Genomic DNA, 26,981 nt, shown 5'->3' with positions numbered 1-26,981 from the left:
AGCAAGGCCATGCATTTAGTAATTGGGGAAGTGACTGTCTGCTGCCGTCCCAGTCCAAATTAACAATTATGGAACGTATACATGATGTGGTGTTCCTGACACCTTCTCAAGTTTCCTTGGCAACTAGGAACCACCCCCACTCCCACTCCAACCCAGCCCACAAGATGTTCTGTCTGTTGTGGCCAGCAGCTGCATCATGTCGTGAATAAATAACACACACCCGGCCTTGGAGACTGGAGTTACCCTACAGTCATCCCTGACAGGGCAGGCTTAGTGAGGGGCTGGGGGCAGCAGGCAGTAAGGCGTCTCTAATGCTTTGAACGCATCCACCTGCCTCAGCCCAATGTCACCAGAGATAGGCCACGGGTTAGCATTCATTCCAGTGGTCCCTCCTGGGACTAGTAAGAGCATCCCTGCTAAAGAGATGCTCAATGTTTAATACACCCAAGCTTCAGGTCACTCCCCTTCAGCTTTTGTGTTCTCGTCTGTTGAAGATAGTCATGCCTGTCTCAACAGCTTGCTATAAAAAAGAGATAAGGTGATAACCAGGGCCATATGTGGTGGCTCATACCTATAATCCCAACACTTTGGGAGGCTGATGCAGATGGATCACCTGAGGTCAGGAGTTCGAGGCCAGCCTGGGCAACATGCTGAAAACCCATCTCTACTAAAAATATATAAATTAGCTGGGCATGGTGGCATGCACCTGTAATCCCAGCTACTCGGGAGGCTGAGGCAAGAAAATCCCTCGAATCCAGGACGTAGAGGTTGCAAAATTGCAAAGAGCCAAGATCACGCCATTGCACTCCAGCTTGGGTGACAGAGTGAGACCCTGTCTCAAAAAAAAAAAAAAAAAAAAAAAAAAATGACAACCAGCATAGAAAGCATATCCTACCGTAATGGCTAGCACGTAATAGGTGCTTTAAAATGTCGCATCTGGGAGAACCGCGCCGGAGAGGGGCGCAGTCTGGGTAGGCGGTATGAGTTTGGCTGGAGGCCGGGCCCCCCGGAAGACCGCTGGGAACCGGCTTTCTGGGCTTCTGGAGGCAGAGGAAGAAGATGAGTTCTACCAGACGACTTATGGGGGTTTCACAGAGGAATCCGGAGATGATGAGTATCAAGGGGACCAGTCAGACACAGAGGACGAAGTGGACTCTGACTTTGACATTGATGAAGGGGATGAACCATCCAGTGATGGAGAAGCAGAAGAGCCCAGGAGGAAGCGCCGAGTAGTCACCAAGGCCTATAAGGAGCCTCTCAAGAGTTTAAGGCCTCGAAAGGTCAACACCCCGGCCAGTAGCTCTCAGAAGGCCCGAGAAGAGAAGGCTCTACTGCCACTAGAACTACAGGATGACGGATCTGATAGTCGGAAGTCTATGCGTCAGTCTACAGCTGAGCATACACGACAAACGTTCCTTCGGGTACAGGAGAGGCAGGGCCAATCAAGACGGCGAAAGGGGCCCCACTGTGAGCGGCCGCTAACCCAGGAGGAGCTGCTCAGAGAGGCCAAGATCACAGAAGAGCTTAATTTACGTTCACTGGAGACATACGAGCGGCTCGAGGCTGACAAAAAGAAGCAGGTTCACAAGAAGCGGAAGTGCCCTGGGCCCATAATCACCTATCATTCGGTGACAGTGCCACTTGTGGGGGAGCCGGGCCCCAAGGAAGAAAACGTTGACATAGAAGGACTTGATCCTGCTCCCTCGGTGTCTGCATTGACTCCCCATGCTGGGACTGGACCTGTCAACTCCCCTGCTCGCTGCTCACGTACCTTCATCACTTTTAGTGATGATGCAACTTTCGAGGAATGGTTCCCTCAAGGGCGGCCCCCAAAAGTCCCTGTTCGGGAAGTCTGTCCAGTGACCCATCGTCCAGCCCTATACCGGGACCCTGTTACAGACATACCCTACGCCACCGCTCGAGCCTTCAAGATCATTCGTGAGGCCTACAAGAAGTACATTACTGCCCACGGACTGCCACCCACTGCCTCAGCCCTGGGCCCCGGCCCACCACCTCCTGAGCCTCTCCCTGGCTCTGGGCCCCGAGCCCTGCGCCAGAAAATTATCATTAAATGAAGAGGTGTCTAGTCCTCAGAAACTCCTTCCCTGCTCTGATTGGAGCTCTTGCTGTTCCCTTTCCTCTCCCTGCGTCTCCCCTTTGTCACCTCTGATCTTTGCCCAATCCTTTTCTCTATTTCTTTCTCCTTTTCCCGTAGTTCATAGTTCATCTAGGTTTTTAAATCTAATAAATAGAGAAAGATCAAAAAAAAAAAAAAAAAATGTCGCATCTGGAAGGTTGATTCTAAACATTTGTGCCTGCCCCCATAATGGAATCTTCTCTCCTCCCCAGATCCCCAGATCCATGAATAGGTGGAAAGGCAGAAGCTCCAGCGGTCCTCTGGAAGTCAGAGAACCCAAGTTAGAGGTCATGAACATCTTGGCGAATTGGGAGTAGCTCTACACACATGAGATTCCTGGGTTTCAGTTCTGGCTGTCCCGATGGCTGGTGGGGGGAGCTTGGGCAAATCACTTGCCCTTTCTGGTTCTCAGCCTCTCTGTCTGGACTACGAGATGGAGTGGCCTAGACCAGAGGTTTTTCAAATTGTGTTCCACAGAAGCTCGGCTGCCTCAGGGGATTCTGTGGTGGAAAGAGGGATTAGACTGAATGGGTGGGGCTCAGGGTCCCTGAGCCTGCTTTGATGGAATTTAAATGTGCCAAGGCTTTAAAAAATTAGTTTGGGGGCGGGTGCGGTGGCTCACACCTGTAATCCCAGCACTTCGGGAGGCCAAGGCGGGCAGATCATGAGGTCAAGAGATCGAAACCGGGCCGGGCGCGGTGGCTCAAGCCTGTAATCCCAGCACTTTGGGAGGCCGAGGCGGGTGGATCACGAGGTCAAGAGATCGAGACCATCCTGGTCAACACGGTGAAACCCCGTCTCTACTAAAAAAAAATACAAAAAAATTAGCTGGGCATGGTGGCGTGTGCCTGTAATCCCAGCTACTCAGGAGGCTGAGGCAGGAGAATTGCCCGAACCCAGGGGGCGGAGGTTGCGGTGAGCCGAGATCGCGCCATTGCACTCCAGCCTGGGTAACAAGAGCGAAACTCCGTGTCAAAAAAAAAAAAAAAAAAAAAAAAAAAGAGATCGAAACCATCCTGGCCAATATGGTGAAATAGTGTCTCTACTGAAAATACAAAACTTAGCTGGGCGTGGGGGCGCACGCCTATAGTCCCAGCTACTTGGGAAGCTGAGGCAGGAGGATCGCTTGAATGCAGGAGGCGGAGGTTGCAGTGAGCTGAGATCGCGCCACTGCACTCCAGCCTGGATGACAGAGTCAGACTCTGTCTCAAAACAAAGTAGTTTGAGGCTGGGCACAGTGGCTCGTGCCTGTAATCCCAGCACTTTAGGAGGCTGAGCTGGGTGGATCACCTTAGGTCAGGAGTTCAAGACTGGCCTGGCCAACATGGTGAAACCTTGTCTCTACTAAAAATACCAAAAAACCCCACAAAAATTAGCCGAGCGTGGTGGCAGGTGTTTGTAATCCCAACTACTCAGGAGGCTGAGGCAGGAGAATCACTTGAACCCGGGAGGCAGAGGTCGCAGTGAGCCGATATCACGCCATTGCACTCCAGCCTGGACGACAGACTGAGACTCTGTCTCAAAAAAAAAAAAAAAAAAAAAAGAAAATTGACTGCCGGCTTTAGGCTTTGATGGGGAAAGAAGGCTCCTTGGCCGCTTCCTCAACCCCTCAGAGTGCATGAGCTCCCTGGCCTGGGAACAGATATATCAAGAGAGGCGCTCGATCTCAAGGGAACCCCAAAGTTCCATTTTCTGCCACACCACCCATTCCGAGCCGTCTTTCTGTCCCAGACCTCCCTTCCAACTGCCCAAACCCAGGCTACTTCCACCAGATGCCCTAAGGAACAGTATGGCAAGGGGCCCTGTCCTGGGCAGAGAAGAGGTAGAGGAGGAGGAAAAAGCCCTGACCACCTATTTCCCTTAGGAGGGTACGACAGTTCCCAGTGGCCCAACCTCCCAGGGCGTTCTCCTGGAGCGTGGAGGGGCGGGGGCCTAATTTGCATTTGGGACAAAACCTACCCAGTGTACTCGGTGCTCAAGTGTTGTTGTCATGGAAACTCAGAAAGGTGTCATTAGCATCTTTTCAACTCAGTGGCCCTGTGTGGTCCGGTCTGTGCAATCTTAGCACTAGCACACCATCACCCTGGCAACCCATTAGCCTAGTGTTGTTACCATGGAAACTCCAGCAAGATCCATCAGCCCGGGAAGTTCCCAGAGGAGATAGGCGCTGGGGGATCCGCCCAGCAGTGCCCACTCTGAGGATCTCCCAGCTGACGATGGCTTGCTCTGCTTACACTGACCGTAGTTTAGGATCTTTTCTGGAGCTGGCTCAGAGTCCATGTGACAGGAAAGAATTTGGCCCTGCAGACTGGCAGGTCTATGCCTCGTTACCATGGAAATGCTGCTTGTCAGGATCTCAAAGCACAGTGCAAAACTAACTCTTCCAGGAGATTGAGGCTGGCAGGAAAGGAGGCTGTGCACTTGTTCGTCATTCACATGTCCATTCATTCATTTGTTCATTCGGCATTTAGTGCACACTCATTAATACAGTGGGCACTGCGTATGTCCTCGCTCTAACCAGAGCAAACAGGTGGGCTCACCCACTCTCTTCAGTTGAAAAGTATATTGAGGTGCAGGGGACCATCTTCCTTCTTATGTCAACCTCCACTGGAGGAAAAGGAAAAGGTGTTGACATGCCCTAAGGAATGAGGTCAGGGGGTCTCTGTGTGTCGAGGGGTACAGGGAGAATGCTTGCTTTATATAGCCTCCTCTTTTTCGCCTATCCCCTGCTTAGGGCTTCTGGAAACAGATCTTTGTGTGGTCTGGATTGCCAAAGGCTGGGCCAGGCATGCTAGAAGGTTCCAGTAGCCACAGCTATGTGAAGTTAGAACGGGCTACGTTGGGAAGTAATGAGTTCCCCGTCACTGGAGATGTACAAGCAGAGACCAAAAATCCTGCTCAGTGAGGGTCATGTAGAGACTGCAGAGCACAATGATTCAGAGCACAGATTCTGGAGCGACAGCCAGGCTTCAAATCTTGGCCCAGTTTACCAGCTGTGTGACTTCAGCCAGTTTACTTAATCGGATTGAGCCTTGATTTCGTTATCTGTAAATGGGAATGGTAACAGTTTCTATCTCATGGGCTTCTTTTAGGGATGAAATGAGTATAATATATAAAGCACTTAAAACAGCACCTAACATGCGATTGCTCAATAAATGGTAGCTTGTATTATCCCTTGATGGCCCAACTAAGGTCCTTACCAAGCTTGGGATTCTCTATACCTATGGGTCACAAATCTTTCCTGCACAGCCAGAGAATCAAGGGACTCTGGCAAGGGTGACATTCTGTGCTGATGGGAGAGCTGGCTGAGAGTAGTGTCTCAGGGCTTTGAGCTCACCACCTGCGTTCGTCCAGCGAAGGTTTTCCTTCCAAAGTACTCTTGGATCCAGTGTCTCAATTGGGCCTAAAGGTAACTGTGGGAAGGGCACAGTTACCATCCCCCTGTTACAGATAATGGGAAGTTAAGGCAAGAAGGGGAGAGTGGCTCTCCTACCAAGTGGTGCAACTGGGATGAAAGCTTCCTCTCTTGTCGCACCACCTCACAGTCCCCAGGGCCGTGGTAAGGGCAGGACAGCAGTTGGGAAGGGGCAAGTCATGGGCTGGGCTCATGGGCTGGGCAGAGGAGGAGCCCAGCACAGCAGTAACCTATGAAAAGCAGCTTTCCACTGTCTGCACTTCTGCAAGGAGGAATCAAGGCCAAAGCCAGGGAGCAGAAGAGGGTATTTCCTAGAAATGCTGCGGGTGTGGCTGGTGTGCTCCACCCATGGGCAAAGGACAAGGCTCGGCCTGCGTGTGAGCACTCACTTGGAGCTGAACTTGGAAGATCCAGAGCTCCCATCCCTCTGAGCTCACTCAGAAAGCTTTCCCTTTGGGCTAAGTCCAAAGGGGTCATTTGGCTGTGATCTGACACTTCTGCTTTCAACCTAATAGCGCAAGTATTTAATGGATGGCTCATGGCCTCACCAAGGGATTTTGCTTGCCGAGACTAGCAAGGTGAGCTAGTGTTTTCATGCCATTTGGAGGAGCAATGAGAAAGAATCTTGCCTGAGAACAAGAGTAGCGCCCTAATTATTCATGGCCTCCTGAAGCTCCAGGTTAAATGGGAATTGGACAGAGGCAATAGCGAAACTCTCTGAGAGCCAGCAAGATCTGGACACCAACTGATTAGAATGTTTGCTGGCCAGAAGCATGCTGTAGGGGTGCACCAGCCCAGACGGAGGAAAAGAGCAGCTCTGAATGTGGGCCTTGGCAGGGGCTGGGGGGATGGGAGGGTTTGCTCCTTAAGGCCTCTCCCATGAGCACTCACAGGAATGTGGCCACCAGAAGGTATGAGATTTCCCACAGCGGCTGTGGGGGTGCAGGGTCGGTGTACCTGGTAGGGGGGAAACTGGTGGGAACACGGGGTTCACTGGGGGAAGAGCTCTTTGGGACAGCTCGAGGGCCAGACAGCATAGGACAGTCCTGTAAGGATGCAAATGGGGCCTGGCCTGGCCTTGGAGACCCAGATGCTGCCCTCTGCCCTCACAGACTTCACCCCCAGTGCCTCTGGGTGGCAACTCTCTCCCTCTCTTAGTGAACATGCATTTGGACTACAATACGCTACACAGCGAGAAGAAAATATGCATACCCATTCGGTGTTCACACAAGCAGGTGCATGGAGCCCATATATGCCCGTGACCTTAGAAGCACCCTCTCACCCTCTCAAGTCAGGGAGGCACACCCACAAAATTGTTCAGACTCAGAATCTTGGAACAGAAGCAACTTTAAAGCTACTCCCCTTAAAAAAAGTCGTCTTTGATTAATGCCAGTCAGCGACTTCTCTACACACACTTTGGTCTTTGCTCTTTCTCACACCTCCTGCAGAACTGGAAAGAGGAGATGACCTGGGAACTTTCTTTCACGGCCTGGGCCTAGGCTTGGCGCAAGCCGTAAAAATTCCTTGCAGTTCCAGAATTCAGCCAGCAGGGGGCAGCCTATCACGTCACACTGGGTTTCCCCCTCCAAAGACTAAGCAGGCTTGGAGGAGAAAGGGAGGCCGAGCGCAAAGGAAGGAAAACGTGTAAAAAGTTTCCAAAGTGTCTGGCCATCAAGCTGACCCAGATGGATGAAGCCAGCCACTCCTATAGGGGTGGGGGGTGGGGGTGGAATTATCAGCCCCTCACGTTCAGCTAGTGAATTTGATAGGGCCTGGGCAAGTGATCAGGAGAGGACATCTTAGTGACCATAGTACATACACCCTGCTTGCCCAGCCTAGAGCCACAGAGGGAGTCAGCCAGCACACAGGAGTTCAGTGGACTCTCTCATTCTGCAAGTCACAGCCTCTCTCGGGGCCTGCTTCATTATCTGTGAAATGGATTTAAGAATAAATCCCAGCTGCTTCCTCCCACCTTGGAAGCTTTCTCCGACTCCGGATCATGACCCCAGTGATAAACTTCCTAGAGGCCTGTTTTACGCCTCCAGGGCTCTCGCCACAGTTCCTGCTTATGTATTCGGTTGTGATTTTTGAATAATGTCTGTTTCCCTCTCCAGGTTATAAGGAATGTGGTACAAAGTAGGCCCTCAATAAATATTTGGTGAATGCTGAGAAATGAATTGCCATAGCCCTTTTAACAGATCAAAAAGCACTTTCACATGGAGATAGAGTGGTCTTCATGGCGCCCGCTGAGAGAGGTGGGCTTTTTTCCGCTGTTACACACACGGCACTCTCTACTGTACCAAACATTTTAACTTCAGAAATTTCAGTCATGGCCAGGTGTGATGGCTCACGCCTGTAATCCAAACACTTTGAGAGGCTGAGGTGGGTGGATAACCTGAGGTCGAGAGTTCGAGACAGCCTGACCAACATGGAGAAACCTTGTCTCTACTAAAAACACAAAATTAGCCGGGCGTGGTGGTGCATGCCTATAATCCCAGCTACTCGGCAGGCCGAGGCAGGAGAATCACTTGAACCCGGGAGGTGGAGGTTGCAGTGAACCGAGATCACGCCACTGCACTCCAGACTGGGCAACAAGAGTGAAAGCTCTGTCTCGAGAAAAAAGAAAAAAGAAAAAACAGAAACTTCAGTCACTAGAAGCCTGAGAGGGAGCTAAGGATTCTTACCTCCATTTTAGAAAAGGTAAAGCTGTGGCCCAAAAAGGTGAAGTGACTGACCCAGGCTTGGAACTTGGAGGAGAGAGGATGTTTAAGTCTCCGCATTCCATGCTGGAAGGTATGATCATTACATTTCCTCGTTATCACTGTCAGCATCATTACCTTCGTCATGGCTATGGCCATGCCTAGTCTGGCAAAGAAGTGTATGGTTGGCGAGCACAAGGGTTTTTGGAGGTGGCGGGGAAAAGTCTGGGTTCCAATCCTGGCCTTACCTGCAGGTGACCTTTAGGGCTAGGAAAGCATCCAGAGAGGCTTCATGTGGGAGGTGGGCCTTGGCCAGCACTTGGAAGACCCAGAGAGTGGGAGGGAGGTGGAGAACCTGGCAAGGGAAGCCTGGGGAAACTAGAAGAGCACCAGAAATGTGCTTTGGGTGATTTAGGCTGAGGCTTTCCCAGCTTCTGTTTCTGACCACAGGCAATCCGCCCGCCTTGGCCTCCCAAAGTGCTGGGATTATAGGTATGAGCCACCATGACCAGCCAAGGGTAGGTGTTTTTTAGCTGATTGCCCAGGAGACTGATTATCTGGGGTAGGGTAGGCCGAAGGGCTCTTCCTAGGCATGGGTTCTGAAAGTTTGGGCATAGAAAAGATGGGTATGCAGCTCCCTCCCTCGAAGGTCCTGCTGAGGCTAGTGCACAAGCTCGGGGCCAGGGGACCATCCCTGGGGCTTCGGGGCAGTGGTACAGAGGGCACTGTGGCTGCTGCACCCTCGCTACACACCTCCTTTCTCTGGAGCCTCCCAGAGGAAAGGTGAGGACCAAGTCTTCTCCACTGTTCCTCCTCCACTGTCCCTTGCATGGTGTCCTGCACAGAGTAGGCATTTTTTGTTTGTTTGAGACAGAGTCTTGCTTTGTCATCCAGGCTGGAGTGTAATGGCGCAACCTCTGCCTCCCAGGTTAAAGGATTCTGCTGCCTCAGCCTCCCGAGTAGCAGGAACTACAGGCACCCACCACCATGCCCTAATTTTTGTATTTGTAGTAGAGATGGGTTTTGCCTTGTTGGCCAGGCTAGTCTCGAACTCCTGACCTCAGATGATCTGCCCGCTTCGGCCTCCCAAAGTGCTGGGATTACAGGTGCGAGCCACCACACCCGGCCAAGGGTAGGCATTTTTTAGCTGATTGTCCAGGAGACTGATTATTTGGGGTAGGGGTAGGCCGAAGGGCTCTTTCTAGGCTTGGGTTCTGAAAGTTTGGCCACAGATTGAGACGGGGAGCTCCTTTTGAAACTTACACACGACGTGGGTCCTGAAACTTGACAGGCAATTTGGAAGTGGGGATGGGGGTGGGAGGGCTGTGGAGCTGAGCTGGGGGGTAGCCCAGAGTAGGGGAAAAGAGGAAAGACTAATCAGATCAGAAGACCTCTGCAGTGCTGGAGGTGGAGGGCGCTGCGTGGTGAGACCCCCTCCTCCACCCCCCTGTACTCCTCACTGGGACCTTTTCCCTCCCTGCTTTGTTTGTCTTCCCTTATCTTTCCACATCACTCACATCTGAGGAGTTGGGAGTTTCCAAAGGAAAGAGGAACTTCAGACTTTGAGAAAGTTTAGGAACCTAGAGACATATTCCCCCCACAACATATGCCAATGTCACCAGCCCCTATCCCTACACCTGCTGGGGAGGGAGCCAGAGATGTCTCCGCCTAGATGGAAAAAGTGGCACCCTCTTCCCAGCAGGCGTCCCATAGCCCCGAAATCACAAGCAATTCTGTTGCCCTGGGACTGAGGGTGCCAAAGCCCCTACCCTGCAGACGAGAGGTGACTGCCGCCCTGGAGGGAATGCTTGGCATTTCAGCAGTGCCTTTGCCTTCCTTTAAAGCAATGCCACCTTGACTCTCTCAGTTCGTTTGCACATACCACAGAAAATCTTAGACTAATGGCATAACTTCTCAGTGCCTCAGTTTTCCCACCTATAAAATGGGACTGTGACGGGGACTAAGTCAGGACAGGTGAAGTGCCTCCAACAGTGCTTGGCACGTGAGAAGTGCTCTGTATGAGTCTGCTGGGACCATCTAGCTATGTTCCTTTAAGAGGTCACTTTCCCTTTCTGAGTGTCACTTTCTTCATTTGTAAAAATAACAGGGCTTAGGGTACTGAACGACTTCTCAGGCTCATGTCCTCCTATGATTCTGTGTGTTTAAGGCAGGGAAAGCAGAGATTGTAATCCTATGAAAATAGATGAAGGAGAACTGGGACCCCTAATAGATGAACAGACCTGCCTGGAGTCACACAGTCAGTCACTGGCCAAGCTGGGGTTAGGATCCAGAGCTCAGAAAAGCTTCACACCACTAGGCTAGCTCAGCAGCAGTGTGCCAATTTTTTAACACTCAGGGAAGATCAGAAAGCATTTAATTTGCGCAATGGGGGAAGTATGGAATAGAGGCTCCAGCAGCCCCTGAGGTTATGGGAAGCTTGTGCAACCCACGTAACCCCGCAGTGGACTTCCTCACTGGCTTAGGGTCCCATTTTCCTGCCATATGCCCAATTCTCCTCTCAGAGCTCCTCCCTGCAGGTCCCTGGGTCAGCTCCTGAAGTGTCTCCGGAAGGCAGCCTGAATCACCTCCCACTGTTAGCTAGGACCCCAGCTAAGTTTTATTCACAAGCAGGTGCTTCATATCTACCCACCCAGGTGTCCTGGGCAGGTGAGTAGGCTGAGGCCCAGAAAGGGCTAAAAGGAAAGACTTTGCTAAGCTACCCAGCAAGCCCTGGGCAGAAGCAGATTCAGGACTGGAACTCAGGTTTCTGGGCCCCTGGTCTTGTGCAGAAAGGAACCCCAATGGCCAGGCAGGTCTCCTGAAACAGGTGCCTGGCTCCACAATTCCAGACAGATCAGGTGCACCTGATGACCTTATTTAATTTTAATTACCGACAGCCCCACCTCCAAATACCATCAACCATATGAATTTGGGGATTAAGTTTCCAAAACATGAATTTGAAGGATGCATTCCAACCATAGCAGCAGCTGACCTGAGCTGGGGACAGACCCAGGTTTGAGGCTCTACTCACCCACGAATGGCTCTGTGAATTTGAACAAGTGACCTCACCTCCATGGACTTGATTTTCCATGTATAAATTAGGGATAATGATGGCTGCCCTGTCCAGTTCTCAGGACTAGAATTAGGCTTAGCAGAGATAATAATAGCTCCCACTTAGTAAGCTCGTAACACTTGTAACATGGGCCGGCACTGTGCCAAACACATTCCCTGCAGCATCGCAGTCAATCCCGACCACAGTGCTCTCAAGTGGGCGGCAGCATCCTGCCCAAAGCCAAAACAAGGTCACACAGGTGAGTAAATGGTGGTGCCAGGATCTGAAGCCTGATCTGACTCCAGACTTCCCCTTCCACTGAAATCACTTTGCTAGTATGATTATTATCAGAGGCCATCTCATAACCAGTGTATTAAATCCCTTAATTCTATACCTTGCTGCAGAATGTAGGTCTTCCCCTTGGGCTCCAGGCAAGGGATCAGGGGCTGAGTTGAAGGGCTTGCTGTTACTTGACACAGGGCTTGCAAACTATGGCCCGTCTCCTGGGCTGGAGTGCAGTAGCGCAATCTCGGCTCACGGCAACCTCCGCCTCCCAGGTTCAAGCGTTCTCCTGCCTCAGCCTCCCAAGTAGCTGGGATTACAGGCGCCTACCACTACACCCAGGTAATTTTTAAAAATTATTATTTTTAGTAAAGATGGGGTTTCACCATGTTGGCCAGGCTGGTCTCAAACTCCTGACCTCGTGATTCACCCACCTTGGCCTCCCAAAGTGCTGGGATTACAGGTGTGAGCCACCGCACCACGCCTCCACCTGTTTTTACAAAGCTTTTTTGGCTCGCGGTCACGTCCACTGGTGTATGTATTGTGTATGGCTGTTTTGCCTGTGCCGAAAACGTTACCGGCGTCATCACAGTCAATCCTGACCACAGTGCTATAAAGTAGGTGGCAGCATCAAACTCAAAGAGGTTTGAGTTGGGATAGAGAATAGCTCAAAAAGTCGAAAAAACTCTCTGGTTCTTTACAGAAAAAGTCTGCTGGCTACTGATTTGAAACATTCAAGGAAGTGTCCTGGATGCGGCTCAGGCCTTTGACTGAAGTCCAAGACAGCGGCAAGGGGAGTCCCTTGCTGGCTCCTCTGAGCACTGGCCGCTTCGTAGGAAAAACTGGATTTTCAAAGGAGTCCTAGAGAAACCTTCCTTCCGAGAGCTACCGAGAAATGCTGGCTGAGTCAGCGGCCCTTGTCAAGCCGGGAGAGGAAGGTATTGAGTAAATCTCTGCCATCTCCTTTGGCAGTTAGCTGGCACAGGTTCACTCTGGTCAGAAAGAAACTTCGGATTGAGAAATTTCAGTTGAATAACCTTTAGGCTTGAAAAATTGAATCCTAGAAGGACCTCAGAATGGCTGCTCAGGCCAGGCCTCATGGTTCCCTCAATGCGGAGGAGCCCAGCCCCTGCTTGGGGTACCAAGCCAGCCAGGCCTACAGGAGTGTCCGAAAGCTTAGCTTTCTAAGCAGTTGTGGCTCATTTTACACCACACCTGGAGTCCTGAAAAGCTGTGTGTGGTCTGAGTCTGTTTGCCTCCCTAATCTCTGTAATTTCAGAGGCTGCCTAATTCCGGATGGATTTGAAAGAGTGTTGTTTTTCAGGTTTTCTGCCCCCACTCGTCAACCTCTCAGTCCAGGACCTCCAGTCCAGAAACAATCAGTTAAATGAATTCCTATTTCTTTTCCTAAGCTCTGCATTTTGAAAAACAATGCCCTACTCTGCTTCTGTTGTATTTATTTGGTCAAGGTATCTCCAAAGGCTAGCAACGCGTATCATATGTCCAGTCTTCCTTTGGTCTGAGGTCTAATTATCTTTACAGAAGACACCAACTTTACTTTTCCTCATCCCTTGCCCCAAGGAGGTCACACTGGCATCCACCCAGTAGCATCCAGTTGACCACATATGTTCCATGGACCCTGGGGGCTGGCTGCTCCCCCTTCCTTGTCCCTGCCATCACTGCCCATCATCCTTCCACCAAGCTAACCAAATGCTATTGTGCCTTCTAGGGCCTGTTTTAGTCACTCAGCCTCTATTTGCTTTCCCTGATCCCACCAGTCTATACTATGCGATCTTGTACTGCAAATTTGTATTGCACTGACTAAGACTATCAAACACGACCGGGTACGGTGGCTTATGCTTGTAATCTCAGCACTTTGGGAGGCCAAGGTGGGTGGATTACTTGAGGTTGGGAGTTTGAGACTAGCCTGGCTAACATGGTGAAACCCTGTCTCTACTAAGAAAACCAAAAATACAAAAAGTAGCCAGGTGTGGTGGCAGGTGCGTGTAATCCCAGCTACTTGGGAGGCTGAAGCAGGAGAAGCCTTTGAACCTGGGAGGCAGAGGTTGCAGCGAGCCGAGATTGCTCCACTGCCCTCCAGCCTGGTCACCAGAGGAACTGGTTTTAGGCAGTGGTGACAGAGTGAGACTCTTGTCAAAAAAAAAAAAAAAAATCAAACACATTTTGTACCTAATTCTTTTTTCTGGTTAGGGGACCTTCCATAGTACTGTAGAAAGAGTTTGCATTCTAGAATTTGCAGACCAGATTCTAGATTCACTTATCTAATTCACTATACACTTATGGGTCAGTGTTAAGTTGTCTTGCCCCCGACTCACCCCTTTCTCCTTGGTTTCATGTGAAATTAGAACTTCAGGGATGATTAGGGAGGTTACAGACCAATCAGCATAAAGCCAGCTCACCTGAAACCTCTGCCTAAAACCAGTTCCTCTGATGACCTGTTGGCCTAAAAGTCAAACTAGTAATTTTTAAAGAAGGCATTTTGCACCATTTTTCCTAAGAGGCACTTCCAAAGTAACATAACTTTTTCTTTTTTTTTTTTTTTTTTTTGAGACTGAGTCTGGCTCTGTCACCCAGGCTGGAGTGCAGTGGCGCGATCTTGACTCACTGGAACATCTGCCTCCCGGGTTCAAGTGATTCTCCTGCCTCAGCCTCTGAGTAGCTGGGATTACGGGTGCCCACCACCACGCCCAGTTAATTTTTGTATTTTTAGTAGAAACAGAGTTTCACCATGTTTGCCAGGCTGGTGTCAAACTCCTGACCTCAAGTGATCTGCCCCCCTCGGCCTCCCAAAGTGCTGGGGATTATAGGTGTAAGCCACCCGCACCCAGCCGTAACATTGCATTTTAAGATCACTGTCACAACTTGCAGCATTTTGTCAGTGATGAGATTGTTTTGTAGGCTCGTGGGTGACTTTTTCCTTCCTTTTTTTTTTTTTTTTAAATTCAGGGGAAAGTGCAAACGCAGTCCCCCCACTACCACAAATTAGGCAGTCAAGTTTGCCACATTTGGGAAAATCACAGGGGTCAGCATATCCGGAGTGCAATGGATAAGCCTCGCCCTGGGAAAACCAGCTTCGTGACCATGGTATGTCCCCTGCCAGGTAAGTATGTGGATGACTTTTCTGTCTTCTCTCCTATTGAGCAGTTTTATGACTTTTTAGGGAATTTGTCTAAAGACGCTTTCTTCAAAATTGTGTATTTCTAGCACTAAATACTTGTCAGAGCTATGGGATTTCCCATGGGATTTATTAAATGAACCCCTTTTGATCCCTCCCCTCGGCTTCTCGCTGAGTTTTGCTCTGTATTGTTTATGCCTGTGTGAACCTAATGGGTTTATTAACCAAATTAGCATCTACCCACTGTTCCCTTCTGTTCTGCGAGATATTGGCATTTTGACAACAGGCATGAAGTGAGACAGATGGGGCAGAATTATATTGAACTCTTTGCATTTTATTTTTCAGGCTATCTCATTCATCAAGCAAGTCTGCTTTGTGAAACATAAAATGATACAAATCAAGTCATTATCAAATGTACTTATCGCTGAAAACATAACATTTTCAGGAAAGGCAAATAGGCTAAAAAGTCCTGAAAGTGTCCCAAAGTAGATAAAACAGAAGAAGGCACCCACCGAGGATACAAAACAGTTTTTAGTAGCGATCCTGCATTTCATCAGCATGTTCTTAAATAAATTGCTTTTGAAAAATTCTTCAAATGACACTGCCAAAAAAATTAGGACACCCAAACAGATGCCAGCGAAACTTGAAAGTGGGCTGGATTTGATGTGAACTGCTCGTTAAGCTTAGGGACTGATTGTGTGAGGTCGTGGCAAATCAGTTTGAGGCCAGTTGACCTAGAACCGATTTGGGATGCAGGCACTCACCTCCCTGCACGTGCAATATGTGAGCACAGGGACAACCACGGCCCCCAGGGGAAAGGAACGCCCTCCTGAACCTGACCTCCAAGATGAAGGGCGAACTGTCAGCTTTGAACTGTTTATTATAAAGACATATTTACATAGAACAATCTTTACAAACACATTGAACACAGGGGAAAGGGAACAATTTCTTAATGGACAGGGCCTTAATATCTTTGTATAAATTAGTATAAGAATCATAAACAACCACTTTAAATAAGACAGCTCGCCCCCAGCCCACCTGCTCCCGTCCTGTCCCCTATCTCAGCCGTCCTCACCTTTCGCCCTTTCCCCACGGCGCTGGGCTTGGGTACAGGTCATGGCAGGCTGAGGCAGGAGATGCAGAAAGGACGGGAGAAAGAAGGCCCAGTCCCTGATGGGGGCATCAGTGGCAGAAGAGACTTTCTGGACACTGACCAGTCCCCACGCCAAGCGTGAGGGGAGTAGGGGAAGCCGGTGCCCAGCCTTTAAGCAGCAGCAGCAGCAGCAGCAGCAGCAGCGTTAGCAGCAGCAGAGGTAAAGGGCTTGGGGGAGGCGAATAGGCAAACATTGGGGTTATTGTGGGACTTGGGGGGCCCTGACTCCCCCATCCCCCCCCCCACAAAGTTGGGCATCCGGCTCTTGTCTTCCCTTTCTCCCTCCTGGGAAGCCTCCTCAGGCAAAAGGCGAGAAAGCTCCCTCCAGAGAATGGCTGGTGAAGGCCCTTCGTGGAAGCTGGGGCCTCCCCGCGAGAGAGCGCTATTCCAGCTGCTCTTCCTCCCATCTTTCTTTCCTTCCTTTGCCTCCTTTTCTTCCTCCTGCCTCTCCTTCCTTCTGCTCTTCCCTTCCTTCTTCTCCCCTCTCCACCTCCCCCAAAGGAAAAGCCCTGGAAGGAAGGTCTGGTCAACCCGAAGGGAAGACCCTGGAGTCCCATGATTGAAGACCACCTCAGGCTCCTGAGAAGCCCCTCCGGGGGTGGAACAGTAGCCTCAGTGCCTGCGCCGCCCCTTTTAGAGTACCCTGGGTCTGGGAACGCTGCCAGAATGGGGACAGCTGGCCAGTTATGGAACCTTCCAGCCCAGCTGGGGGAACTGTGAGGCAGGGGAAGGTCAGGGATGTGGGAGCAGCTCCTGCCCCACGACAGGACAGTTCACAGCCAGCTGGCCTCTCCCTTCCCTTCCTCTCCCAGCCACCCCCAGCCCCAGCCTCGGGAAAAGGCACTTCATTTGCTTTGAAAAGACATCATCAAGAGGGAATAGGACATCATAGAGCAGGAGATGGGAGACCTGGTCCCCATCCCGGCTCTGCAGTGACTCTGAGCAGGTCACCCCCCTCTCCAGGCTTCTGTTTTTGCAGGCGTTTGCCTAAGAAGGCTAAGTCATCTCCAAGGGTCCTTTCAGCTCATATCTTCTGTGATTCTTGACAAAAACAACCTCTCGTTTGGCTTTTACCCCGGGAGGGTATAGAGCCAGGTCAGGCCCAGCACCCTCCCCTTCTGACCTGTAGCTTGGCCTAGCTGGGGACGGGGTGGAGGAGCAGGGAGAAGGGAGTATTGGGAGGCACAGTAAGGCAAGAGAAGTGGCAAAGGACTTCACGGACCGCTCTCCTTTACCTCTTCCTTAACTGAGCAAACACCGATGCTCCACCCGCTTCGGCAGAGCTCCCCGCCCCCACACTTCCATGCCCGCAATGTGCCCTGCCTGGATCCCTGCAGCCAGCACCTCGACCTAGTCTCATTGCTCTTCTCTGCACTCCTCCCTGGAGGCCGGATGAGGAGTCCAACTGACCAGGAAAACAAGGGATCTGCTGGAGCCCACGGAAGGGAATGTTTCCTCCCCATGCCCAGGGCAGACATGAGGAAGGAAGGAACGAGATGAGACAGGCAGGGACTAGAGCAGAGGGGATCTGGAGAAGAAGGGAGACCTTCTGGGCCTGGATCTCCACAGTCAGTCCAGGGAGGGGCCAGGAAGTTGGATTGGACGGATCTTTGCGAGAGAAAGGGAATCATCCAGACTACAGCCAGGAGCACGCCACTGGGGGAAGCAAGCAGGTGAGAAGAGCCGGGCCCATTGGTGGCTACAGCAGGTGCGAGGTGAGAGCTGAGTGGACGTGAGGCCTCCAGAGAAGCAGACCGATCTGTGCAGGAGACAGAACCGCAAGGCGTGGGCACCTGGGGGCCCCTTCAGTCCTAAGGAGGCAAAAACGACAAGAGAGAAGTCATGGACATTTCCTAGGCCAAAGAAACTCCCCAGGAAAGGAGAGGAGACCGCCTTCTCTCTCCCCTCCCACCCCGCTCAGCCCAAACCTCCAGCCCAAGGCCCCTGAGCTGATGCCTGCCTGTCCCCATTGTGGTGGGACAGCCAGCAGGCCCGGTGAGGGGCAGGATCCGGCTCTGCTCTCTCTGCTGCTACCTTGATTCTTCCCTCCCTCTCACACCTCCAGGCAGCCCCAGCCACAACTGTCCTCCTGTTCTCTGCCTCAGAGGTCCTAAAGCTCTCTACCTCCTTCCCCAACTCTGGTGACGATCTATTGGACATCTATCTGTAGGTTTGCCCTGGGTACCCCTCCCCAGCCATTAAGGTCCACCAAGACGTCTAGAAATCTCCAGGCAGGCCAGCCTCCCCAACCCCAGGCAGCAGGGTGAAAGGGAGACTGGCCCCAAGTATCAAGCCCCTCTCTGGGCCTCAGAGAAGGAGATTGTAAAATAAAGGGGCTAGACAGCTGCCCCTTATGGGCTCCCTTGCCAGCTCTAAGCCCCTATGTGCGTGGTACCAGGACTGCTTGGTGGATGTGTCTGGCCAGTGATGAGCGGCAGGGTCACCCGGCTTCTACGCTGTCCCTCTCCCTCCCTCCGCTTTAGCACTGTCTACTGACCAGAGGCTCAAGTACCTGCTTCAGAAAGGCATGGGGCCCTTATGGGAGAGGCGGGGCCGCTGGCGGCGGAATTTCCTCCGACCTCCCTGCCAGGGCCCTGGCCCATTCCTCGACCCTCTGGGCTGCACCAGGTGGCGGACATTGCCCTCTTCCAGCCCATTCCCATCCGGAAGCGGCATCAGGGGCCCTGCAGAGAGAAGAAAGCCTGTTAGTGAGGAAGGGTGTTGGCCCGAGGGAGGGGTAGTCTCTCGATGCGGTGGCGCTCCTTGTTGATTTTCTTTGGTTTTTCTTTTGCATCTTGAGGGAAAATTGGCCATTTCTGCACTATTCTGTAGCCGATTTTATGTCCTTTTGACAGTTCTATCATGTTTCTGACAGGCACAAGAGGGTTCTTTCTTTGGAACGTCGTTGCCTGGTGTGCACTTTGGGACATCACGCCTGTACTTGGCTGGGGGACAGGAGGCAGCAATCCCCATGGCACCCCTGCAACTGGTACACTTCAAACATTTCAGACATATGACATTACAATGACACCCCCCACCACCACCACGTACCCATCACCCGGATTCAACAGTTATCCAGATGGAGTCACATATGCTTTATTATCCCTTTTCTTTTTTTTCCTTGACTGCAGTATTTTAAAGCAAATCCAGAACATCACGTCATTGTACTCCTACGTCCTTTGATATGCAGGATGACCCACTTTTGAGTACTAGGGAGCTCATTTCTCACCCCTGGGCATCTCATAGGTGGTTAGGCATCTCTAGGGCTACAAGTCTTCCCAGTGGATGGGGCTGGGCCAGGTGGGTTAGGAGGGAGGGGTCTCTGACTCAGCCTGCCTCATGCTGTGACCAGATTTAGAGACCTGAGACCAGATTTAGAGATCAATAAATCTTGCAGGAATGAATGAACAAATGAGAGAATGGTCACCTGCAGCAGCATGTCTGTGCACCAGGAGGGGTGGGTTGTTGCAGTTGGCACCTCCCACCAATGCCCTACCTCCTGACATTCCCAGACCGAACCCTGTATCCTGCGTCTCCTATAAATTCCTTCCATTTCAAGCCCTGCTGGCTTCTCTTCTGCACTCTGGGGCTTCTCTTTACTCTCTCTCTCTACATCTGGCTTAGAGGAGAAGCCTCCTGACGCCAGACTGAGCCCTGACAATGGGATCCAAGCGGTGCAGGGTATCCTTGGGTACAGTGAGGGAAAAGGTATGCAGGCCGACTCTCACGAGCCTGCAGTCCATGCAGGGAAGCCGAGCTGCCACCCGCAAGACAAGCCTGACTGGTGGCAGCAGGCAGTGTACGGAGTTGAGATGGTGCCGGGGAAGAGGCAGCCAGGCAGGATACTTGTGCCATGCCCAGTACAGGCCTGAGCAGATACAGCATCTGAGGCCAGAGATAATGAACACCAGTCTCTCTCCCACTACACACCATCTGGTTTGCCTGCATCTATATCCCTGTCCCTGGAGCCCCACTGCCATCTACCCAGGAATTCCCACCATTGGCTCACAGTTTCCATGTAGCCTCCCATTGGCTGCTCACACCCCAGTCATACCCCTGGCAGCTCCCCCTTCCCCTCCGCCTCTCCCTCCAACATCCCCACGCTCTGTTCCTTCCTTGGCTCCTTGGCTCTTGTGAGTCCTCCTCCGCTTGCACACAATTTCCAAGTGTTTAGCCTCCTCTTGGGCCAAAAGTAGGCAGATCTGGCCTTAGGGCTCTCTTCCTCCAGGCTTCTGGGCCTGTAGGTCTCTCCACTCACACCCAGACATACCCACCTATCACCACCCCCCCCCCACACACACATATTCTCCAAGCCTGCACCCTCCTTTCCTCCTTTCCCCCCAAAAATCACCAGGCCTGTGCAGACCCCCACTGTTGACTTGGGTCATTTGGTTAACTAGCTACACTTCCATGCCAACTTAACCCTGAAATTCATAACTTATGAGAATTAAAAGAAGAATGATCTTGGCATTTTGGAGCAATAGGCACAGATGGAACAAGGGGGCTGCTTCTGTCTGTCATAGAGCTACCCTCTTGGCACCATCTATGAGGGGGCTGGGGCTGGGGCTGGAGAGGGAGGGAGGAAAAGACCTTCACGAAGCCCCCTACGCGGGTGCTTCAGCCTCTGCTCTGAGTGCTGGGGTCCCGTCAAGGCGCACCCTGATCACTCAGGGTGGGTCTGAATGATACTGATAAGGCACAGGGGTAGGACCCCAGGGGCCTCGTGAAGTGAACCAAGTCAACGCTTGGCTCTCACTTCTGCACCTTCAACTGATGGGGTACAGAAGGGATGGAGCAGTGGCCCAGGCCGTTGTAGCTCAGGGGGTGGCAGGCACGGAGAAGAGAGGCATGGTGCCAGGAGGGGGAGGGCATCATCTCCATGTGCCCAGCACCTGAGATTGGGAGTGTCTGTGGCAGTCAGAAAGGGAGGGCTAGAGGCCGTATTTCAGGACGGGGAGCAGGGTTGGTGGCTCCGACTCTGGCCAGGAAGATGTCTAGACTCTAGGTCTGCAGAGAAGAGCCACTCTGTGTCGACTAAGCCCCCAGCCAGGCCCTGGAGAGCAGCCACCCAGCAGGCCTGGGCCTCTTGCATCCCTCCCATTGGGTGCCCATTGGGTGGGGGACTCATTGTCCTCAGCATCACCGAGCTCTGCAGGCTCCTCCCGCACTCTGAGCCCATCACCCACCTGTTTCCTACTTTTGATTCTGAGTCTGGCTCACCATCAGATAAGCTGACGCCTGAAACCCTGGCTTTATGCTGTCCAAAGGAGCAAATTAGAGGCTATTGATTCTCATCACTGCAGAGGTCCTGACTGTACAAAAGAATTTCCCTTTAGAAATGGAGGCCACCATTTATGCACTTAAATATTTTCTTCCAGCTCATTTGCTGCATAAAAGCAGGCTGGAGCAATCCCCCAAACAATCTCCAGCCTAGAGCGGCTGGAGCCATTGCCTGCTGAAGCACCATCAGCCACGAAGCTAGAGAATCTCCATGCTGAGAACCGCAGTCGGGGGAGGACAGGATTTGACTTTCAAGCAATCTGAACTCCAACCCTGCCAACGCACACAGAGGTACGTGTGACTTTTCAGGAACATGCCCACCTCACCAGGAATGACGCACCTGTTTTTCCTCTCTCAGTCTGGCCTGTCTTAAGATGAGTTTAAAAGCCCAAATGTGTGCTTCGTTGGGGACCCTGCTGGCAATGCCCCTCCGCTGCTCTGTGGTCCTTCGTGTGTATCTTTGTCTGCCCAGCCCCCTGCCTCCATCCCAGTTGCGTTCCCCAAGGCCCTGTGCTGTCTCCAGTGCCAGCTTTGCTGCCCTGGGATACATCATGCTCTGTCTGGCGGCCTGGCCCTCTGTTTCCCTTGCCTTCGTTCTTTGCCAGAGAGGCCTGGCTCAGGTTACACGGGTACTTAGTGCTGAGGACTGGGGATGGACTGGAGATGTCCCCTCCCTGAGCAGGAGGGGTACAGTAGGCTCTCCTCACACTCCCACCATGACTGCAGGCTTTGAGCTGGGCTTGGGGAGGGGGAGGAGGAGGGGAAAAAGAGAGGTGCTCAGAGACGAGACGGAGGGACACTTGGCCCTGGACCGGGAGTTCTCGGACTCAGAAGAGCAAAGTGTATCCCAGGTCGGGAGGAGTGTATGCATTGGTAGCAGGGTGATGAGAAGCAGCGTGAAGAGGGGTGAGGGAGTGGACATTCCAAGTCAGGACAGAGTGTGGAGAGGAGGAAGTGGGGTTTTCGGACTGGAACTTTGACCGGGGACTCTGGCTGGGGACAGCATGCCAGTCTGAGCCAAGGACAAAGTGGTTCTGGGATGCCTGCTTCTAACCCAGGACAGGAGGCAGTGGGAGCAGGACATGTGTACCTGGATCCTTAGCTGGTGGCCACCTCCGGGGATGTGCCCCTCCTTGGCTCCAGGAGAAGTCAGGGAGTAGAGGAGGCAGTGGGAGCCCTGAAAGTTTCCAGCACCAGGCTTGAGCAAAATGTGAAGACAACGAATTTCCCCAAATTGGAGTGGACAGATGACCTAATGAAGATGGGGAAATTCAAGCACGGAGTGGCAGGCTCGGGACCAGCCACACAGAGTTCTGGCAACCTGACCGATTTCCCTTCCCTTGAAACCAGCTCTCCCCTTTGCACCCAGTCTTTTTCTTCCCTGAAGGCACCACCCTGGACTATTTGCCTGCGATGGTGTTGTGCAAGCCTCGTGCCTTGCCAACCACACCAGATGGCAGGCTCTCTGAGGACAGGCTGTATAGTGTATCATTTGTATCTTTCACTCGTATCTTTTCCTCCGTCTGTTACCTGCCAGGCAGGAGTTTCTGTAGAAAAACTCTGCCTACTTCTTACTGTGGTGGTGGCTGACTTCGTGCTCAGGTCTTGAGGAGAAAGATCAGTGGCCAGCCAGCTACCTGGAGGCAGGAGGTGCCAACCACAAGCACTGTGCCTTTCTGAGAAGCCAGGCAGTGCTCCCAGGGCCATAGCAGGCAGAGCGAGCCGGGCCCCTCGGAGACTCCTGGGATGCATGCCATCCTCCCGTTCTGGAAGATTTGGGACCATGTAGGGTCCTGTCCTCTTGCTCTAGGAATCTCTCTGCCTTGCATTCTCCTTCTTTCTGCTCCCACCTCCCTGTGACTCTAGCCATGGCCCTGGCGTTAGTCCATCTGGTCTTGGCCTTCCCCTTGTGTGGTGCCAGGCAGGCAGCAATGACAGCCAGATCATAGGACTGTGGCAGCTGGAGGTGGGAGCTGGCAGCCCTAGGAGACATTGACACACAGAGGACAGGCAGCCCAGGATGGGGCTGCTGGGGCATGGGTGGGAACCAGGCTAGGGGCGGACATGGGCACTAGTGCCAAGTATTGCCAGGTAAGGGCAAAAGGACTCCCCTTTCCTGAGCTGCAGGGAGGGGTCAGGTCAGGTGCTGTGCTCCCTCCCTTGGTGCCTGGCGACAGGGAGACTAAGGTGAAGCATGCCGATGCCTGATGCCTGGGACAGAAAGGACGGCTGGAGCCAGGATGTGAGAGAACCAAGTGTCTGGGGTGGGATGAGGAGAGCAGCCAGGACCTGGGGTGAGGGAGGGGAAGACCAGCCCAGCCCGGCTGAGCCCGGCCCCGCCTGAGGGAGGCTGCCTCTGCCTCTGCTCCCACACGCAGGCCGAAAGGAGCAACAGCTGGGCTCCATGCCGCCACCCCCTCTACGCACTGCTGCCTATGCAACAAGTGTCACGTCTGCATGTTGGCACATCATCCCCGGTCTCCGCGCCCCTGAACCGGCGGGAGGCTCCCAGCCTTCAAGGACCAGAAGACGTTCAACGTGGGAGCCCAGTCCACCCGCCTGTGGTTAGTGCCTTCCATCGATCCACGAGTGGAGCGGGCATGCCCCCCGCCTCCATGCCCACCACGTAGGGTGCGGGGCACAGGACACGCAGGGCACACCTGTGGTCCTGCGCTCCCGGGACTGCGAGAGGCGATTAAGAGAGACAAGGTGACAGGCAGGTGATGCCAGAGGCCGAGTCGAGCCCCGCAGAAGAAGCGGTACTTGCGGCCAGCCGCCCCATGGCCCGGGGCGCCCTGCCAATCTGCTGCCTGGCGCGGGCCGGCGCGTGGCTGCTCCTGCACGGCTCGCGCCGGGCTCCCAGGGAGGCGGGGAGAAGTGCGAGTTGGGCGGAGGGAAGGGAGCGCGCCGGCTGTAGCCCAGGGGAGCGGGAGGGCGCGCACTCACCTCCACACACCACGGTCAAGGAGAGCCAGAGCAGCAGGAGCGCCTGCACGCAGAGCCGCAGATTCATGCTGCTCCTCGGGCCCGGGCGAGCCGGCGGGAGGGAGGAGAGGTCGGGCGCCCGGAGGCCAAGAAACGCGCGAGCCGCAGCTGGCGCGTGCGGGCGCAGGGGTCGCGGGGCTCCCGGGCTGCTGAGTGTGCGCGCTGAGCCCCGCCGCTCCCGCTGGCCGCCTCCGCTCTCCTGCAGCCTCCTCTCCCGCCGCGGGGCAGCGCAGCGAAGCTGGCCTCGGCGGCTCCGGGGGCGGCAGTGGCGAGCTCTTTCCCAGCGGCTGGCTGCTCGGCCGCGGCTGCAACTGCCCGTGGCCCCGGCTGCCAGCGAGAATGCTCCCCGCTCACTCCAGGGGCTGCATTTTGTAGCTTGTGGCTTGGCCGCTAGCCCACTTGGTCATGTGGTCATCGGGAGGGCTGGGGGGGTGGCAGGAAGAGGGAGAGGGAGCGAGCCTCCCGCACCGCCCCCCTCCCGGCACGCACTCTGCAGCCCCGGCCCGAGCGCGAGCGGGAACCCCGAGGTGGCCCCACAACAAAGGCTGCGCGGCCTCTCTGACAACCACCACCGCTCCCCGGACAATGCCCGCCTGGCCGGGGGCCAGAGGGTTTGCAGAGACCTGAAGGATTTCAAACACAGGAAGCATTTGGGGCGGTGGAGGGGCACAGTTAACCCTTTCTCACCTCTCTCCCTTAACAGCTGTCAGGAAACCTGGGCGCTCAGGGAAGGACTCAGTCTGGGTTGCCTTCACTCACGCCCTCTTCCTCTGACCCTGACCCTGGTCCTTGCCCTTGCCGCTCAAGGGTTTGATCAAGATACCTACACACTGGCCCTCCTCTCTCCTCTGCATTTTCAACTGGCTTTGAATTGGGGGTGACTGTCTATGCTTGTGCCCAAGGCTTGATTAATTGCCCAGCATCCTCATGTTCCCTGCATTTCCCAGGAGGCACCCTCTACCTGGAATGACCCCACCCCACATTTCTGCGACCTCTTCATTCTTGCAGAAGCATCTCAAATCCCATCACATCCAGAAACCTTTTCAGGATAACGCTAATCCAGCAGGGGCTGCCCCTCAGCCCCTCCTCACTGTTGGGACATGCGACAGCTCCTATAGTGTCCCCTTTCTTGTTCCCTGGAGCTGTCCCATTCTGGTTCCTCATCATCGCAAGAGGTGGGTGGTTTACCCAACTCCACACAGTCAAGGCTGAATTCATTGTGCGTGTACTTGAGATTCCCCTTTAGAAGCGGGTCCTGAAGTTGTTTGCCTTTCCAGACTAGACTGCTAGCTCCTTGTACAGCTTAGGAGCTCCCAAGGCATGGGACTGCCTCCTGCATTGGCCTGGGACCTCCCTAAGATGGGATACTGTCTTCTCATTCTGCTGGATCTCTCCGAAGTTCCCAATATCTTGCTCTGCACATAGGTGGCACTCAACACATATTAAAAGACTGAATCCAAAGGTGCCTCCACCTTTCAGCAAGCCAGGCAGTTTGCTTGAAATGTAAGTCCAGATTTACACAAAAGAGATATTGGACACGGTGCATATGCACCATAAAAGACATGAGAGACCACGGCATATTTAAAATATTTTTGAAATGTTACAAAAATCCTATATATACACACACACACACACACATACACACAATGTATTTAATATCAGTCTCTCTCTGTTAGAAGAGTTACCTCCACAAGGGAGGGATCTTTGCTTTCTTCACAGCTGTGACCCCAGACCTAGAACAGTGCCTGCGACGTGGCTGGTACTCAGTACATAATTTTGAATATTTGAATGAAAATTTCAAAAACATCTCTACTGCCTAAATCAAGGTAGCAAGAAGGGAATAAGATATGGTTCTCAATAGTCCGTGGCCCATTAACCACACACAAGTGAAAAAAGGCATGTGAAGCACGCCACCTCTCTTCATTCTCGAGACCCAGGGTATGAGTAGCAGGCATGAGAAGCAGGAAACCATTCTCCCTTAGCTATTCCCCTGGAAAGAGTTTTCTAGACTGGGCACAGTGGCTCAGGCCTGTAATCCCAGCACTTTGGGAGGCTGAGACAGATGGATCATCTGAGGTCAGGAGTTCAGGACCTGCCTGGCCAACATGGTGAAGCCCTGTCTCTACTAAATATACAAAAATTAGCCAGGCATGGTGGCAGGTGCCTGTAATTTCAGCTACTTGGGAGGCTGAAGTAGAAGAATCTCTTGAACCCGGGAGATGGAGGTTGCAGTGAGCCGAGATTGTACCACTGCACTGCAGCCTGGGTGACAGAGTGAGACTCTGTCTCAAAAAAAAAAAAAAAAAAAAAAAAAAAAAAAGAAGAAGAAGAGTTTTTTAACCAAGAGAAACACCTGGCTTCTAGTCTCCACCCTGATTTGCTGTAGGGCCTTGCCATCATCACCTAAATTTACTGGGGTTCACGGAGGTGATAATCTCTGCTCTACCCAATTCAAAGTTGTTACGGGATTAAGTGAGATAATGTGCCTGAAGGTACCGTGCAAATTAAGAATAAGCTCTTGCAGGGTAGTTTTTAGGAACCTTGGTGGCTCCAACTCTTGATTGGGCAAGCCCATGCACACCCAAATAAGTGTCCCATAACTAGGCTAATAGAAACCTTCATATTTAATTGCACCTTTACTAGGGTGTGTATGGAATATTGCTAAGAGGTTGGAACACGCGGTGCTTTCCAATACAACAGCTACTCACCACGTTTCCAATGAAGTTTAAAATTCAGTTCCTCAGTTGCACTGGCCACACTTCAATTGCTCAGCACCCATATGTGGCTACTGTATCGGACAGCACAGAATAGAATCTTCAATCATTGCAGAAACTTCTGTTGG

The 26,981-nt window shown here is 52.7% G+C and overlaps 2 protein-coding genes and 1 non-coding gene across 3 annotated transcripts; 1 reads left to right on the top strand and 2 right to left on the bottom strand.

Moving 5' to 3' along the window:
* Positions 1-947: 947 nt before the first annotated feature.
* Positions 948-2,076, top strand: LOC101038662 (vacuolar protein sorting-associated protein 72 homolog). The gene has a single exon (XM_003931112.3). The coding sequence runs from the start codon at positions 981-983 to the stop codon at positions 2,073-2,075; it is 1,095 nt and encodes a 364-aa protein (XP_003931161.1). The 5' UTR covers positions 948-980; the 3' UTR covers position 2,076.
* Positions 2,077-14,549: 12,473 nt separating this feature from the next.
* LOC120361975 (U1 spliceosomal RNA) lies at positions 14,550-14,714 on the bottom strand. Its single transcript, XR_005577998.1, has one exon. It is a non-coding gene; the product is annotated as a U1 spliceosomal RNA (small nuclear RNA).
* A 320-nt stretch (positions 14,715-15,034) lies between these two features.
* Positions 15,035-24,506, bottom strand: APLN (apelin). The gene is made up of 3 exons (XM_003931113.2): positions 24,101-24,506; positions 18,387-18,558; positions 15,035-17,685 (listed from the first exon to the last, which is right to left on the bottom strand). The coding sequence occupies exons 1-2, from the start codon at positions 24,165-24,167 to the stop codon at positions 18,392-18,394; spliced, it is 234 nt and encodes a 77-aa protein (XP_003931162.1). The 5' UTR covers positions 24,168-24,506; the 3' UTR covers positions 15,035-17,685; positions 18,387-18,391.
* Between the last annotated feature and the right edge of the window lie 2,475 nt (positions 24,507-26,981).

This window comes from Saimiri boliviensis, chromosome X (assembly GCF_048565385.1).
Source record: "Saimiri boliviensis isolate mSaiBol1 chromosome X, mSaiBol1.pri, whole genome shotgun sequence".
Classification (NCBI taxonomy): Eukaryota; Metazoa; Chordata; class Mammalia; order Primates; family Cebidae; genus Saimiri; species Saimiri boliviensis.
The sequence above is the reverse complement of the archived record's forward strand: the minus strand, read 5'-3'. Positions and strand labels throughout refer to the sequence as shown.

Excerpts from the sequence above, each read along its gene's own strand:
- LOC101038662 (XM_003931112.3), top strand. The coding sequence starts at position 981 with ATGAGTTTGGCTGGAGGCCGGGCCCCCCGGAAGACCGCTGGGAACCGG.
- APLN (XM_003931113.2), bottom strand. The coding sequence starts at position 24,167 with ATGAATCTGCGGCTCTGCGTGCAGGCGCTCCTGCTGCTCTGGCTCTCC. Across the intron at positions 18,559-24,100 it reads CTTGACCGTGGTGTGTGGAG|GGCCCCTGATGCCGCTTCCG; the intron begins GTGAGTGCGCGC and ends TTCTCTCTGCAG.